Genomic DNA, 18728 nt, shown 5'->3' on the forward strand with positions numbered 1-18728 from the left:
GCTGGTTGTAATGGGTGAGGTCACCGCATGTGTGGGAGGTGGGACAAAGGAGTTATCAGGGGTATGAAGAGTGGAACTAGGGGCTCCATTGTGAACTAAAACAATGATAACTAACCTGAACAACAGTATACAAGGCATATTGACACTTGAGAGAGACATACAGCGAGGCATACAGTAATCACAGGTGTTGAGTTGGGAAAGCTAGCTAAAACAGTAGGTGAGACAACAGCTAATCAGCTAGCACAACAACAGCAGGTAAAATGGCGTTGACTAGGCAACGGGGCCAACAGATAAAACAAACAAGCAGAATGGAGTACCGTGATTAATGGACAGTCCAGCGTGCATCAGCTATGTAGCCAAGAGATCAGTGTCCAGGGGGCAGCGGTGGATGGGGCAGGGAAGCTGGACTGGCGAGTGTTATCCAGGTTAAAAAAAAAAAACTAACAATGACTAAATAGCTTGTAGCTGGTTAGCTTCTGGGGGTTCTTGAGTGTGTACTAAAAATTAAAAATAATAGTGATTCCGTATCACATTGGGTGAGGCAGGTTTCCGGAAGGTATAAACAAGTTAAAAATCAAAAAGAGATAGAAAGTAAATATGGATCCAGTGAGTGTTTGGGACGCGGCGATTCAGACGGTTAGCCTGTGCTAACAAGCTAACAGTTTGTAGGCCCGGGCTAAACAAGGTAGCAGTTAGCGGACCGGAGCTGGACAAGCTAGCAGTTAGCAGGCCGAATTAGCAAGCAGGGAGATAGCGAGGGCTAGAGAGTTAGCCTTTGGGGGACGTCGCGATGGGGTGAGTCTGTTTATTCCTCTTCATGCGGTGACATCGATAGACCGGTCGTGGGCCCGGGTATTGTAGCCCAGGAGTATGCTACCTTCTGGAAAGTTATCCCATCTCCTTGAGGAACTCTGGCGCTCTGTCAGAGTGACCATTGGGTTCTTGGTCACCTCCCTGACCAAGTCCCTTCTCCCCTGATTGCTCAGTTTGGCCTGGTGGCCAGCTCTAGGAAGCGTCTTGGTGGTTCCAAACTTCTTCCATTTAAGAATGATGGAGGCCACTGTGTTCTTGGGAACCTTCAATGCTTCAGAAATGTTTTGGTACCCTTCCGCAGATCTGTGCCTCGACACAATCCTGTCTTGGAGCTCTATGAACAATTCCTTCAACCTTATTGCTTGGTTTTTGCTCTGACATGCACTGTCAACTATGGGACCTTATATAGACAAGTGTGTGCCTTTCTAAATCACGTCCAATCAATTGAATTTACCACAGGTAGACACCAAGTTGTAGTAACATCTCGAAGATGATCAATGGAAACAGGATGCACCTGAGCTCAATTTCGAGTCTCATAGCAGAGGGACTGAACATTTATGTAAATAGGGTATTTCAGTTTTTTATTTTCGTACATTTGCAAAAAAAAATCAAAAACCTGTTTTCGCTTTGTCGTTAGGGGGTATTATGTGTAGATTACGATAAAAAAAAAAAATCAATTTTAGAATTAGGCTGTAACGTAACAAAATGTGGAAAAAGTCAAAGGTTGTGAATACTTTCTGAATGCGCTATAGCGTAATATAATATTAACTCCTGCAGAATTATACAAACATTTTAATTTTGTATAATTTTGGAGAAATAATTTTGGATTTTTTTTTTTTTGAAAATGTAAGGTTCAGTGTAATGTGTTAACTTTGAACACTGTTCTGCAAGCAGACAGTATTTCAACCACATAAAATATGCACCTAAGATGAACTGAAGTCTTCATGCTTTCAAACCACTTGAGCCATGGACTACAAATAAGTGTCATTATGTTGGAAAAATTGCACACAACATTGCACAGGTCTTAATTTCACGATCTGGACATTAATTTGCTTTCCAGATCTAATAAACATGTGGAAATGTGAGCAGCATTTTGTATTCCTAGTTGAATTAGTTAGGGAGTGTAATCAAAGTACAAACTTTTTTTACATTTGAATTTCAATAGCTCATTGGTCATGTGACCTACTTGTCTCAAACAAGGTCCATAATGTCCACTGACTACCCTACTATATTGCACACCCTTTAGTTTGTCCATTTTCATCTCACAAGATTTTACATGATTTTTAAAAAATGTACAATTTCAATAGCTACTTGGTCATGTGACCTAGTGACTTCAAAAAAGGCTCAGAATGTCCACTGAGTGGGCCTACATATTGCACCCCTTTAGTTTGTCCATTTTCATCTCACAAGATTTTACGTGAATTTTTCAAAATGTAAAATTTCAATAGCTCCTTGGTCATGTGACCTAGGGACGTCAAGGTTCAGAATGTCCACTGAGTGGGCCTACACATTGCACACCCTTTAGTTTTTCTACTTTCATATCATATGCTATTAGACTTCAATCTGTAAGTTTTGCAGGCCTTCATTTCACATGGGTGTTAAAAAATGTTTTTGAAGTTAACAAATGTTCCAGCCTCGCAATAACTATCTTTCACATGGACACTGAAAAGATCCGCAAATGGCTGTATGTGGTATGGATCAAGGACAGGAGAGGTGTTCGAACAGAGGTGCTTAAAGGAAGGCGCACATGTAGGCCTCATGAAAAACAATGTTTCATATGTTCTTTTTAATCACAGTAATAGCCAGGGATTTGTCAGTCAGAATGAGCTTGATGAAGGTGAAAGAATCCTTTTCACAGCATCACCTTCATATACTGTACATTAAGACAAATCCTTCTACGTTGAGTTTTAGAACTCAGTTTCCATAACCTGATAATGACTTGATATTTGAGTGCGTTCACAACAAGCCACCTACAGGCAATAGTGCATTTGAGGGTTTGTCTTTCTGATGAAAATAGTTATTTGATGCATGGACTACTATTTCTAACTGGGAAAATAAATTCCTACGTCTTTTGTGAGTAAAATCCTTTTTCTAAAATTGATTTAGGTAAATTTTTGTGAAGAGGTATGAGGGTTGTGATATGGGTCATTTAATAGCAAAACCATTTAATGGATCAATACATTTCTATATTGCTTCCCCAGTATCTGCATGAACCATCAGGCCAAGTGTTTTTGGTTGACCCTGCTGGACAGAAAGAGGAGGAGGAATCGGAACACGCTGCATTCAAATTCAGGTCTTAGTTATTCCATTGTACTGGATCTAATATATATTAGCATTCATAGGTGTAATAATATTTTATGACATACTGTCAAATCTCTTGGCTCTGTCACTTTCAGACATGCATAGAGCAGACTGAAAGGGGAAGGGTAGCTCTTGACTTGAACTACAGGGGTTCTCTGTAAAGAGAGAGTAATCCAAAAGGCACAGACACACCCCTTGATTTTCAATTGGCACCCTTGACCTGTATGTATTCTCTCCTGATTGACAGAATGTGCACCACAGAGCCAGTCTGACTAAAGTGCCAGAGGTATGAGGAGAGACATCCTCCTTTGTATTTATGGAACCAAATATTTCCTAACAGTTTGGATCCTATTCTTGGACAGTTGGAAGACACAATGCATCAATGCAAAAAATATACAGTATATACTAATTACTGTCCATGAGCGACCAACCTGTCCTCTAAATACACCTCTGCTGTCTTCAACTAGGATCTCAGCAATCACTGCCTCATTGCCTGAGTCCGTAATGGGTCCGTGGTCAAACGACCACCCCTCATCACAGTCAAACGCTCCCTAAAACACTTCAGCCAGTAAGCCTTTCTAATCAACCTGGCCCGGCTATCCTGGAAAGGTATTGTCCTCGTTCCGTCAGTAGAGGATGCCTGGTTATCTTTAAATAAGCATGCCCTGTTCAAAAAATGTAGGACCAGGAACAGATATAGCCCTTGGTTCACTCCAGAACTGCCTGCCCTTGACCAGCACAAAAACATCCTGTGGTGTACTGCATTAGCATCAAATAGCCCCCGCGATATGCAACTTTTCTGGGAAGTTAGGAACTTACCGGCAGTCTCAACAGCCTTGGTTTCTCAAATGACTGTCTCGCCTGGTTCACCAACTACTTCTCAGATAGAGTTCAGTGTGTCAAATTGGAAGGCCTGTTGTCTGGACCTCTGGCAGTCTCTAGGTGGGTGCCACAGGGTTCAATTCTCGGGTCGACTCCTTTCTCTGTATATATCAAAGATGTTGCTCTTGCGGCTGGTGATTCTCTGATCCACTTATACGCAGACGACACCATTCTGTATACCTCTGGCCCTTCTTTGGACACTGTGTTAATTAACTAACCATACAATTCTCCTTCCGTGGCCTCCAACTGCTCTTAAATGCAAGTAAAACTAAATGCATACTCTTCAACTGATCGCTGCCTGCACCTGCCCGCCCGCCTAGCATCACTACACTGGACGGTTCTGACTTAGGATATGTGGACAACTACAAATACCTAGGTGTCTGGCTAGACTGTAAACTCTCCTTCCAGACTCATATTAAGCATCTCCAATCCAAAATTAAATCTAGAATCGGCATCCTTCACTCATGCTGACAAACATACCCTCGTAAAACTGACTATCCTACCGATCCTTGACTTCGTCAATGTCATTTACAAAATAGCCTCCAACACTCTACTCAGCAAATTGGATGCAGTCTATCACAGTGTCATCCGTTTCGTCACCAAAGCCCCATATACTACCCACCACTGCGACCTGTATGCTCTCGTTGGCTGGCCCTTGATTCATATTCGTCGCCAAACCCACTGGCTCCAGTTCATCTATAAGTCATTGCTAGGTAAAGCCCTGCCTTATCTCAGCTCACTGGTCACCATAGCAATACCCCCCCGAAGTACGTGCTCCAGCAGGTATATTTCACTGGTTACCCCAAAGCCAACACCTCCTTTGGCCGCCTTTCCTTCCAGTTCTCTGCTGCCAATGACTGGAACGAATTGCAAAAATCACTGAAGCTGGAGTCTCATATCTCCCTCACTATCTTTAAGCATCACCTATCAGAGCATCTTACAGATCATTGCACCTGTACACAGCCCATCTGTAAATAGCCCATCCAACTACCTCATCCCAATATTATTCATTTTATTTATATATATATATTTTTTGCTCCTTTGCACCGCAGGATCTCCACTTGCACATTAATCTTCTGCACATCTATTACTCCAGTGTTTATTTGTGAAATTGTTATTATTTCGTCACTACGGCCTATTTATTTATTGCCTTATCTCCCTAATCTTTCTCAATTTGCACACACTGTACACACCTTTCTATTGTGTTATTGACTGTATGTTTGTTTATTCCGTGTGTTACTCTGTTGTTTGTGTCACACAGCTTTGCTTTATATTGGCTAGGTCGCAGTTGTAAATGAGAACTTGTTCTCAACTGGCTTACCTGGTTGAATAAGGTGAAGTAAAAATAAAATAAATAAAAAAAATACTGTATGTGGGAATGTCTTATGTTCTACATGTAGTGTTGGTACATGTACTATTACTCAACTGCACATATCATAAATTGCTATTGCAAATCGAAGTATTATGTTCAACAACTGACATTTTCAGATATTATTTTGACAAACACACTTTGGTGCTTACAATTCATTGGTGCTTACACACTTTGGTGCTTACAACTCTATTGTCATAGATTTGGTGGGCATTGTCATCTGTGAACTTTGTGATATGACTTTCTTAAAGCACGTACTGATGAAACTGTCACTTAATATTTATTTCTTAAAGTCTACAAATGCTCGACATTTATTCACTCTTTGGATCCTATATGCTACTTTTATTATTGTCCTGTAAATGGTTCAGTGCCTATAATTTACGCTGTGTGTAGAATGGGGCATAAAGGAATTTACCTCTACTACCAGATTATAGTGATAAGGAAAACAGCATACCAATTTGGCTTGTGTATTCATTTGCCTATAACTAATCAGAATTCCATTATGTTTACATAAAAAAGAGAATACTTCAAAATGTGAAGATCCTGCCATGGAAAAGACTAGTTGGACATAAAGTGGAAAGGAGGGGAAATAACTCACACCATGCAGCAGGACACCTTCAGCTGCGGGGTCTTTGATAGCAGGTTTGATAGTTATATTTTCAATAATTAATGGTTAGCTGTTATGTGACAATTAGGTCAAAAATATATATTTTTGGTGTAGATGGTCAAGGCCATAGAACTTCCCCAACATCCCCTACCAAATTGATATGGAACCTTCAAAAACACATGGAGCAACTGCAAAAAGAAATGGCTGAGGATATAATAAAAATGTCTGGTATGTAATGACATTTAATTCAAAGCAAATGTAGATTCTTTATTTTTATGTAGTGTCGGACAGCCATATGTTCAGTTCATGCCTATGATTTCAGAGTTCAACAAAGCCAATAACTGGGTTAGTAACTTTATTTAACATGTTTATATTCTTTTGACAACAGTGACGGCATGCAAGACAATTTATGATATAACACAATGGATGGCTAATTCGTCATTCTGCATTGATATTTGATATAATTTATAACGTGTTATGCTTTGTTTTGTTTAAGATTGAATGTTTTGCATGCCAACGGTGGTTCCATGTGCTGTAACTGGGAATTAAGACAAAATAATTCAACTAACTGGAAGTGCAGTCTTTGTTGTTGAAAATGCATGCTATACCCCATCCACACTGAAGAGGCTCTGAAATGTACATCAACCATGGATAAAGAGAAAGTTAACACTGTGAAATGTTTCATACTTATCTGAAGTGTCTGTTGACATGTTGGAAAAGATTAAAGGTCTACAATTTCTGTTTAATTTGTCAATATTACATTTTTATTAATTGATTTACTGGCCACCATTACTGTGGTTAAATGTTCAGTATATGTATTGACCAGCAAACCCACTGCAGCCTACCTCACTAGCTCACTCTCCATCCCTGCTTTGGACAATTAATAGCATGACTCTCGTACTTTGCCGTTTTCCTTTATGGTTGATATTAACGACGAAAGGAGATACCATCTGTCTCTCTCCTATTGTGTACCGCTGTTAAATACTGTAGAAAAATAAAAAAACAGGGACAATAAGTACTTAGAACTACCAATTATTATAGATAAATATTAAAGAAAAGGGTAAACACAACACTGGACTGAACCCCCTAATTGTCAAATTAATCTTAATGTACAACAATATAGAGGTTATGCAATATGGGTGTATATCCACTGCACGCTTCTTAGGTGTGTAATTGACATGACCAAGGAGCTATTGAAATGTGAAACTATGAAGAAATGTACATTACACCGCATGATTTTACAGTACACAAACAAGAGTGTGCAATATAGAAGGGTACATTCTGCACCATGTTTGAAATCAGGTCACATGTAAAATCTTGTGAGATGAAAATGGACAAATTAAAGGGTGTGCAATGTGTAGGCCCACTGAGTGAACATTCTGAACCTTGTTTGAAGTCACTAGGTCACATGAGCAAGGAGCTATTGTCATTCTAAATTTAGAAAAATTCATGTGAGATGAAAATGGACAAACTAAAGGGTGTGCAATATAGAAGGGTAGTCAGTGGACATTCTGTACCTTGTTTGAAGTCCCTAGGTCACATGACCATACAACTATTGAAATTTTACATTTTGAATGATTCATGTAAAATCATGTGAGATGAAAATGGACGATCTAATGTGTAGGCCCACTCAGTGGACATGCTAAACCTTGTTTGAAGTCCCTAGGTTACATGATCAAGGAGCTATTGAAATTTTACATTTAGAAAAATTCATGTAAAATCATGTGAGATGAAAATGGACAAGCTAAAGGGTGTGCAATGTGTAGGCCCACTGAGTGGACATTCTGAGCCTTGTTTGAAGTCATTAGGTCACATGACCATGGAGCTATTGAAATGTTACAATTTCAAAAATGAATGTAAATCTTGTGAGATGAAAATGGACCTAACTAAAGGGTGTGCAATATAGAAGGTTAGTCAGTGGACATTCTGAACCTTGTTTGAGTCCCGTAGGTCACATGACCAATGAGCTATTGAAATTAAAAATAATAATAATTTAAAATAGTGCGAGATGTAAATCGACAAAAAATAAATGTGTGCAATGTGTGTCTATGCCATCGGGTTAGCTAGAACCCATTTTGAAAGTTTTAGGAGTAATGGTTAAATAGCAATTGAAATTTGAAAAATGTGATTTGTCATTATGTTGACGGTCCCTAACTGCTGTTGGTGGACGTAAGGAAGACTACAGGCGAATATCCATCGAATTTCCAACCTGAAACTGTATTTACCTCTGTGCGGAAACCACGAAAAATAACAGTAAACGGGATAAGATGTTTACATGTCACAGTATCCCATCTAAGATCAGCATATCCCAGACATCTTATCCTGGTTTCGTATAACCGGGATACATGCTTTTTCGGGTTATTGTAAACGGGATATGATGTTTATATGCCTCAACTCAAAAACAGAATACTTGAGTATCCCGAACAATAATGGGATATTAGTGTGCATGTAAACGTGGTCACCGATTGACCCTGTTTCTTCAAACTAAATTCTTGCATGACTGTAGCCTGCAGACTAGGGGCATGACATTAGCATTCCATAACGTCATATCCTTTTAGATTCTTTCATTTAAGTTTTTAATATTTCATCACACACAGATGGTTTGAAGGGGACATTTCTTGTGTTATGGAATATATTTAATTAGTATTTTAACCCACAAAGTTGAATTAGATCATGAACAAATGTGGTATAACAGAAGCAGTTTTTTTATTGATCAATTTAATATATCAATCAATATTGTAAACCTTAGAGCAAACATCAGGTTCATTTCTGAACACATTGATGGATGAAATGAAGGACTCTTTCAAGTCCTACATATGTACAAGTCATGTCTTTATATCAAAACACAAAGAATCAATGTTCATAATTTCACTACTAGTATTATTAGTGTTGATTTTTACATCCATGATTGTTTTTGGCATTCAGATTAATTACCAGGTGTTGAGAGACTGATAAACTCAGAAACACATTGGATTCCTTAATTGAGCCAAATATACATTAGCAGCAATTCAGAAATAAATAGTAACTTTGAATTGTGTTGTTGTTGTGTATGGTCACAGACCCTTCACTCACCACAGGTGAACTAGGAAACTCGGAAATGTATGATTTGCTAACTGGTTTAACACGGCATATGTATAACTACAACTAGTTAGCAAGTCGGAAGTTTACGAGTTTCCTTGTTCCGACTAGCACGTTAACATCAGTACAGAACAGGCTGGAGTGCTACATCATCAAACCAGGACCATGTCATTACTTACCAATTACTAGCTTTAGCCATGTCATATATAGAATAGGCAGTGTAACCTGTTCTCGTCAATTGGTTCTTTGTCTCCTTCCTATGGTGGACACTGATCAGAAAAGACCAGATAGATGAAATCAAAGCTAAAAACATTTTTCATGCCTTACAACGCCAACCACATTTTTCAAAGAAGTTTCCAATTCTGTGCATATTTGTGAATAAAAAGAGTGTGTAGGGGGGGCTGTTTTTGTCAGTCAAATTTGAATCATTCAGTGTTTCCCTATCAGTTTCCACAAAGTAAATGGGATAAGGCATTTAAAGTTATTTTGGACACACATACTAAACCATAGAGTAAATTAACCTAGATATGCTTTGTAGGTTATATGAATGTAGTAATTAGGACTATTATTATTATTTCAACAATGCATATGTTGGAGAAAATGGTAATCCCTTCATTCTTTCCAATGGCTGGTAATTAAGGTCTAGACCAGGGGTGCGCAAACTTTTTGGCTCAAGGGCCACATCGGGATTTTGAATTTCAATGGAGGGACGCATTTCTTGTGGGACCAATTGTTTGTTAAAATCAAATTGCGGTGGCTTCCCAAGAGTGTTGCAGCGGTCTAAGGCACTGCATTGCTGTGCATTAGACGTCACTACAGACCCGGGTTCGATCCCAGGCTGTGTCACAGCATGCCGTGACTGGGAGACCCATGAGGCGGAACACAATTGGCCCAGCATCGTCCGGGTTAGGAGAGGGTTTGGCAGGCCGAGATTCCTTGTCCCATCGTGCTCTAGAGACTCCTATGGTGGGCCGGGCGCATGCACGCTGACGAGGTCGGCAGGTGTTCGGCGTTTCCTCTGATACATTGGTGCAGCTGGCTTCCGGGTTAAGCGGGCATTGTGTCAAGAAGCAGTGCAGCTTGGCTGGGTCGTGTTTCGGAGAGCGCACGGCTCTCGACCTTTGCCACTCCCTGTACGGGAGTCTGTACCGGAATTGCAGCGATGTAACTACCAATTGGATACCACGAAATTGGGGAGAAAAAAGGGGTCTCGCGGGACGGATTGAAGTGCCCGGCGGGCCGTACTTTGCCCCCTGGTCTAGACTCTAGGATGTCTTCTCTTTACATTATTTAAAAAAAAAGTATACATGTGGAATGACACAGGCTTGATATACAGGACAACACATCAAACGTAACCTTTGGGAAAATAAAAGGGACAACAACAATTGTAGACCAGTCACCCAGAAACTGTGGAAGCAGGGTGACTTAGACTTATTGATGATCAGACCCCCTGGCCCTATTTCAAGTACAGGGGATTCAGTTTACTCAAATAGATATTTCATAATGTTGGACAAATCACAGTACTGTAAATGGTGTTACCTCCCGGTTGAGCTTGCTGAAATACTTGACTGCATTGTCCCTAAAACTTTCCCAAAAATGATTTGCCGTGTTCACATTTGGCATACTCGTGATATCTTCCCCATGGAGACCCATTAGATTCCAGCTGGTTAGTAAATCGCCCCCCACAAAAACCATGCTTCACAGCGGCCTCACTTTATTTGAGACGAGATAAGTGCACACAAACCACATCCTTAAAAAATACCAGAAATGAATTAGTGGAAAAAACACTGAACATTATAAAACAAGTAAGGAAAAAAAGTGAGTGTTAACCTTAATGGCACAACGCATCTTTTAATAGTTACAAATCCTTTTTTGTTTGTCATCAATACACATTTTAGGCAGATCTGTAGCTAGGATGGATATGTCACATGCCTTAGGAGTGGGGATGAGATCAAGGCTGCTTCCCTGAGTTATGTTAGAGTCAACGGTTTGACATCGAAGCCTTTTACATATGGGTTATTCGCCTCAACACTATGCTGTAGCTAGTCACTAAGTGGCACAAAGTAGAGTGGCTTGTGCTTTGGATGATTACAGCGAATGCTTTTTGGTTGATGATGGATGCCCCAAAGTTAATACCTAGAGGATAGGTATTTTTTGAAGGCTGAGTGGTAGATTTACCGCAAGTAACCAACAGATATCCCTGGAGAAGTTTTCCTTTTGAGGAATAAAAAAAGTAACATTCTATCAAACACACTGTAAAAAAAAGTAAGTATTGTTTTGCATTTTATTTGTACAACAGGTTTATGAAGATTACCTCACTTGAGTTGAATAAACAGTAATTCATCACCGGCCAAAACGTTGGGCTGATTAAACACATTTAGCCAAATCCACAGAAACGTTAGCACTTGTGTTTTTTGTAAAACATTTATTTCTGACATTGCAGTTCTGTACAAACCAATCTTTTCTACACAAGTTTACCAAAATGTTTAAGTTGAGAAAGTTATTTCAGCCCTTATGGTTTTCATATCAGCCAGACTAGTAAGCATGAACACTTCTAAAATTATTATTTACAAAAAATGTACTTGACTACAGTATATCTACACCCTATGTATCAAGGGAGGGACATCTTGTAAAGTCAAGGATGCTGGCTGATATGTATGACTCAAAGTAGTTTATTCTATGGCAGTGAGAAGTTTTCTGTATTGAGGTATATTTTTCTTGTAGGTGTAGTGACAGCTTCCGCACTGTTTCTAGACGGATTGAACTTGCCTCCAAAGTATCAGGTTAGAGTTTTTCGTCATGAATATTGTTCTGGAGGCAGCTCTGCAGAATGGTCACTAGCTAGCACAGCCACAAAATCATAACATCTCTAATCCTAAATTGAGACCAAAAAGCACATTTTACTTTTCATGAATTTTTACAATATTGACAAATTTGACTTTGCAGCTAGCCTATCTAAGGGGAAATAACTCAGTTCTGCCTCCAGGACAACCCTCATGACAATAAACGTCAACCTGCTCCCGAGTATGCAGTTCCACCACGCAATTCATCGGTTTATCTTAAAGTGCTTTATTTCAGATGAAGAGAAAGAGTCGCTGTTTGACTATTGTTCTTGTAAAATCCTAATAAAAACAAGCCGCTAAAAACATTAACTTGAAAACCAAGTGACAGTAGCGCTCGATTTTAGAGTTTCAGGGTCAATTGTGCTTGACCTATGCTTATGCATTTCTAGATGGAATCTCTTGAGAGGGTATCGTGTAGTGTTGTTACTATACAAGGTGCCTCTTGGCAATGGTGCTAGGTCAGTTTTGTTATTCTAATGATCCCGTGTTTAGGGGCTCCTTGTCAGCATTGGGTGGTAAGTCCCATTTTGATTACAGACAATTTGTGAATTTAATACGAATGAAATGTGACAGTGATTTTTTTATTTGTCAATTTCAATCATCCCATTTCCAGATTTAACTGAGGTAGAAAATGGAATTGACCCCAATCTGCACTTAATAGTCCCTGTGACGGTGAACCAGGTCTGTCCTCTGCTACATGGAGCTGGTGGGCAGTCTAACTAGTCCTCTGTATGTACCCCTCGCCCAGTTATGGAGAAAATCACTTGAAAAACACTTCATTTCACCACCAGTAAATCAAGCCTGGCTACTTCCTCAGTGGTTGATCTATAACGACGACCACGCATCATTCTCATTCTCCAAAATACACAATGCAATTGAAAACAAAAAGATTCAGTAATTCATCTAACCTTCTGTATCCCACTTCTGCCACCACCTGCGGTTGTAAAACTGGGTTGTTCGCAGTTGGGGAGAAGAGCAGTAGAGTCAGGGGAGCAGCCTCAGATCTCTATGTGTTTATGGGGGGAGTTAGTAAGAGAATGTTCGTAATGTCAGTTTCTGTGGTCATGGCATTTTTCATTTCATTTTTGTTTGTTCAGCTCATGCTTTTGCATGTAACATCCTGCCTGTATAATGTGTATAGGAGTTTGTGTGTGTGCTCTGTAACAGGAATGTCCATCGCCATGTGTTCAGGTGTGTGTGTGTCTGTGTGTGTAAGTGTGCATGTGTGCCGTGGCTGTATTCGGCTCACTCAGTCAATAGTTTGATCTCGTTGGCGAGGAGGGTGTTGAAGTTGTAGGCCGGGTCAGGGAGGTTGGGCAGGACCGGGCTGGGGCCAACTTGGCGGCTCGTGGGCTGCGGGGTGGTATCGGCCAGCTCGGGGTCGCTCTCACTAGAAGTGGACCCCACGCTCATGTTGCACACGGCCTCGGGCAGTACGTTACTGGGCGCCGGGCACACCTCAGGCTCGCTGCTAGTCTCGCTGGCACTGGACACCACCGAGAGCAGCGACATCTTGCGTGTCAGGCGGCTAGGCAGCAGTGAGAGGGCGTAGTCAGCCACGATGCCCGCCACGTCCATGCCGCACGCCTGATCGAAGGCAATGAAGCCCACATTGGCGTTGGCCTCGCACACCACAAACGAGCCGTCGTTGAGCTGCAGCAGGTCAATGCCGCACACGTCCATGCCAAGGATGTTGGACACCTGAACCGCCAGCTGCTTGCCCTGCTCACTCAGTGGGCACATCATCCCCACGCCACCTGCGGGAGAGGAGGGCACAATGGAAAGACCGGTATGTCAGTACCACAGACACGCCTGTAACTGCGATCTGTGGACTGTTCACTGTGTGCCTTACATTCACATTCTCTGCGGTCTCTATGGCAAGGAATGACAGGACAGAGAAAACAGCGACCAACTCCCAGGGCAACTATTTCTTAATGTATTGTGAAATGTGGAATTATTTGTATTTATTTTAGAACAATAGATAGAAATAGGATGGACAAACAAATAAATCATATACAGTGCCTTGCGAAAGTATTCGGCCCCCTTGAACTTTGCGACCTTTTGCCACATTTCAGGCTTCAAACATAAAGATAAAACTGTATTTTTTTGTGAAGAATCAACAACAAGTGGGACACAATCATGAAGTGGAACGACATTTATTGGATATTTCAAACTTTTTTAACAAATCAAAAACTGAAAAATTGGGTGTGCAAAATTATTCAGCCCCCTTAAGTTAATACTTTGTAGCGCCACCTTTTCCTGCGATTACAGCTGTAAGTCGCTTGGGGTATGTCTCTATCAGTTTTGCACATCGAGAGACTGAATTTTTTTCCCATTCCTCCTTGCAAAACAGCTCGAGCTCAGTGAGGTTGGATGGAGAGCATTTGTGAACAGCAGTTTTCAGTTCTTTCCACAGATTGTCGATTGGATTCAGGTCTGGACTTTGACTTGGCCATTCTAACACCTGGATATGTTTATTTTTGAACCATTCCATTGTAGATTTTGCTTTATGTTTTGGATCATTGTCTTGTTGGATGACAAATCTCCGTCCCAGTCTCAGGTCTTTTGCAGACTCCATCAGGTTTTTTCCAGAATGGTCCTGTATTTGGCTCCATCCATCTTCCCATCAATTTTAACCATCTTCCCTGTCCCTGCTGAAGAAAAGCAGGCCCAAACCATGATGCTGCCACCACCATGTTTGACAGTGGGGATGGTGTGTTCAGCTGTGTTGCTTTTACGCCAAACATAAGGTTTTGCATTGTTGCCAAAAAGTTCAATTTTGGTTTCATCTGACCAGAGCACCTTCTTCCACATGTTTGGTGTGTCTCCCAGGTGGCTTGTGGCAAACTTTAACTGACACTTTTTATGGATATCTTTAAGAAATGGCTTTCTTCTTGCCACTCTTCCATAAAGGCTAGATTTGTGCAATATACGACTGATTGTTGTCCTATGGACAGAGTCTCCCACCTCAGCTGTAGATCTCTGCAGTTCATCCAGAGTGATCCTGGGCCTCTTGGCTGCATCTCTGATCAGTCTTCTCCTTGTATGAGCTGAAAATTTAGAGGGACGGCCAGGTCTTGGTAGATTTGCAGTGGTCTGATACTCCTTCCATTTCAATATTATCGCTTGCACAGTGCTCCTTGGGATGTTTAAAGCTTGGGAAATCTTTTTGTATCCAAATCCGGCTTTAAACTTCTTCACAACAGTATCTCGGACCTGCCTGGTGTGTTCCTTGTTCTTCATGATGCTCTCTGCGCTTTTAACGGACCTCTGATACTATCACAGTGCAGGTGCATTTATACGGAGACTTGATTACACACAGGTGGATTGTATTTATCATCATTAGTCATTTAGGTCAACATTGGATCATTCAGAGATCCTCACTGAACTTCTGGAGAGAGTTTGCTGCACTGAAAGTAAAGGGGCTGAATAATTTTGCACGCCCAATTTTTCAGTTTTTGATTTGTTAAAAAAGTTTGAAATATCCAATAAATGTCGTTCCACTTCATGATTGTGTCCCACTTGTTGTTGATTCTTCACAAAAAAATACAGTTTTATATCTTTATGTTTGAAGCCTGAAATGTGGCAAAAGGTCGCAAAGTTCAAGGGGGCCGAATACTTTCGCAAGGCACTGTATATCCTATTGTCCTCCAAGAGTGACCAAATATCCTCCTCTCCTCTTTCCAGCATCACTCACCCAGGGAGCAGTTGCTTTGCATGCGTCCATCGGTGGAGCAGCGCAGCATGGAGCCAATGACGCGGCCGCCCACCAGCACCACCCGGACGTCGCGGCCGTGAGACTCCTTCACGTACTCCTGGAAGAGGTAGGGAGCGTCGTGGCGAATCAGGTGGCTCAGGTCGGCCAGGTGGTGCTTGTCCCTGGCCAGGAACACCGCCTTTCCTGTGGGTGAGACAGAGTGAAGAGAATGATTTCATTTATACATAATTTTTCATTACATGAAGACGCGTTAAAAATAAAAAGAAACTTTGGCTATTGATGGTTCGTGGCATGGAGAGTGAATGAGAAAAGCAGAATGAGGAAAATCACGTGAACAATAAAAAAATTCACATGTTTATTTTTCACGTTGTTTTTCCCTCGTGAATGTTATTTTTTCTTTTCACATTATTATTTTTTACCACTTCCAGCTACATCTGAACTTCCATCAGAGGCAAAGCAGCAGTGGGATGTAAGGTGCTATGTTGCTGGAATGAATGTGCCAAAACTTCCCACTTAACCAAAGACAAGGAAAATTGCAGGAAAGAGGGAGGCGTTTTATTTAATTGCGTTATCATTTATTTTTATCACTGATTTTGTTGTATCCATTTACAATTGATTTGCTCTGCATAAAAAAACAATCTGTGCAATATTTTGTTTTGCTATCAATAATTTTGAATTTGTTTTGCTTTCAATATCATATTTTTTGTTCTCGACTTCAGAAGTTTTGCATGATATTAAAGCAGTGCTTCTCAATTATTTTCTGTTATGCCCCCCATAGGAAGAAGTAAACATTTCGCGCCCCCCAACTCTCCGCCACGACTGTAAATAGTATAATTTGTCTATAAAATTGTTACAAGTACACCTCTGCATAACATTGTATCCTTATTAACATTAAAGAAAAAAGAAAGAAATATAGATCAAAGAATAACTTTATTAACATTGTTTTTTAGTCTGTAACAGAAAAGACTTAAAGTGCATCAATTTGCCTGAAATTTCAAAAAAAAATTAAATCCTTATTTAAACTGTAAATTTTTTTGACCATTTGATACTGAAAAATAAAATAAAATATTATCAATAAATAATAAAAACATTCAAATTGATCAGCAACATTAACTCAGGAGCACAATATATGAAACACTTTGACCAATAAAACAAAAATTAATAAAACAATTTGTGCTGATTTTTTTTTTTATCAAAATGAGGAAGTCAGGATTAATGGCTACAATGAGCACGTTTTGCAGAGCACAGCTTTTCGAAGCGGGGTTTGAAGCATAATACTGCAACTCTCAGCTCCTGCTCAATGTTTAGCTGGGACCTGTACTTGGTCTTCAGTGCAGCAACAGCAGAGAAGCCAGTCTCACAAAGATAAGAAGAATGCCCATGGCCCTCTGCCCTAAGAGTGGATACTGCCTCTCACTCAGCCAGAATTCACTCAGTGTCTGTGATGTGAACCTCAGTCTCAATGTGGAGTCAGACGTCATATCAATGAACTGGTCCTCCTCTGCAGAGCTGAAACCAGTTGGAGCTGGTGCATTGAAAGGATCTCTCACCCAGTCATATTGGGAACTGCTTTCAGGGAAGTACTTTTTAAAGAATCCCATCAGTGATGAAATATGCTCCTTAATCATAGTCAGTAGTGTCAACAAATTCATGCAGGTTCTCGAATGAATCAGTATTACCTTCATCAAGTGGCCTGCCCCACATTGCAAGCTTTTGAGTGAAAGAGCTGATCTTGTCTGTGACCTGAGGGAGGTGTTTATCTTTCCCTTGAAGCTGTAGATTTAGTTAATTTAGCTTTCCAAATATGTCACTCAGGTAGGCCAGTTTTGCCAGGAAGTTCTCATCACTACATTTTTCTGCGAGGTCATACTTGTGCTCCTGCTCCGAAAACATTCTTATCTGCTCTCTGAGCTCAAAAACTCAGGACAAGACTTTTCCTCATGACAGCCACCTTGCTTCACTGTGAAACAGCACAGTCTGTCTGTAAACAATTGTTGGAAAAATTACTTGTCATGCACAAAGTAGATATCCTATCCGACTTGCCAAAATTATAGTTTGTTAACAAGACGAAAAACGAGTTTTAATGACTCCAACCTAAGTGTATGTAAACTTCCGACTTCAACTGTATATATATATTTTTAAATAGTTATGTTTAGATAGAGTCAAGGATATGTTTTGCAAAATTCTACAAAGTCCTGGAAAAACACTTAGGCCTATAGCCTATTCTCGTTTCCCTCACAATAAAAACATTACAGTGTAATCCATTTGATCATCTTTGTAGATTCGATTAGTAATTAATAAAGTCCAGCTTCATTTGAAAAAGTAGAAATGAAAAATATAATAAAACCAGCTAGGTGAAATAATTTGCAGCATTCCTAAACAAAAGCACCAGTGCATGAACAATTGTAAAGGATGAAATGCATAAATAAAAAACGTAAAATTAAAATATGCTAATATTACAAGTTTTTGCTTCGTAGCCAGAGCAACGCTGCCGCGCGATTGGTCATGTGCTGAATGCATGGACAGCACGGATATTCTTGGAAAAAGTTCAATCTGCACCTCTTGAATTATGAGAGTTATTTGACAAAGGTAAGTGTAATAGAAACTGGAAATATGCTCTTTCTGATACTATATAGAAATCACAATGTTTTACCTGCATAATGCCTATGAAGGATGATTTGATGAAGTGATGATCCTTTCCATGCATCTGTAAATTACAAGTAAGCCCATCTCTTCATGTACAATTTGACCGTTGGCCTAATATTGTCACTCATCAGATTATTGTCAACTTAAATATTGTCTATAAGCTAACTCTTATTATGTGTGAAATTAGTTTCGGTATAGTTTAGGTGTAGTTTCAGGCTGTGCAGGCTGACCGGCATTGTTTGTTTCCTGCTCATCAAGTTCGATAGAGTCAAGGATATGTTTTGCATTATTCTAAAGGCCTACTGCAACACATAGCATGTTTTCCTTTCTCTTACAATATATTCAATTAGTAATAAAGTAAGTAAAACAGTCCCATAACTGCTTCTTTATACAATGTAAAAGAGAATGGTATCAACCTGCAAGGTCAAATGATTAAACATGAGCACCAACGGTGATAAATAGGCATAACAC

General features: G+C 40.1%; 1 protein-coding gene across 2 annotated transcripts in view; it reads right to left on the bottom strand.

Annotated features, from left to right (window-relative positions):
- Positions 1-8586: 8586 nt before the first annotated feature.
- Positions 8587-18728, bottom strand: part of LOC110491822 (beta-citrylglutamate synthase B-like) — a 39290-nt gene continuing 29148 nt past the window's right edge. For both annotated transcript variants that reach the window (XM_021565612.3, XM_090202568.1), the window contains exons 4-5: positions 15591-15794; positions 8587-13650 (exon numbers count right to left, since the gene is read on the bottom strand). In XM_021565612.3, the coding sequence (XP_021421287.2) occupies positions 13139-13650; positions 15591-15794 (716 nt within the window). In that variant the 3' untranslated portion in view covers positions 8587-13138. The remainder of the gene's footprint in view (positions 13651-15590; positions 15795-18728) is intronic.

This window comes from Oncorhynchus mykiss, chromosome 16, assembly GCF_057628025.1.
Source record: "Oncorhynchus mykiss isolate SJ-2025 chromosome 16, ASM5762802v1, whole genome shotgun sequence".
Classification (NCBI taxonomy): domain Eukaryota; kingdom Metazoa; phylum Chordata; class Actinopteri; order Salmoniformes; family Salmonidae; genus Oncorhynchus; species Oncorhynchus mykiss.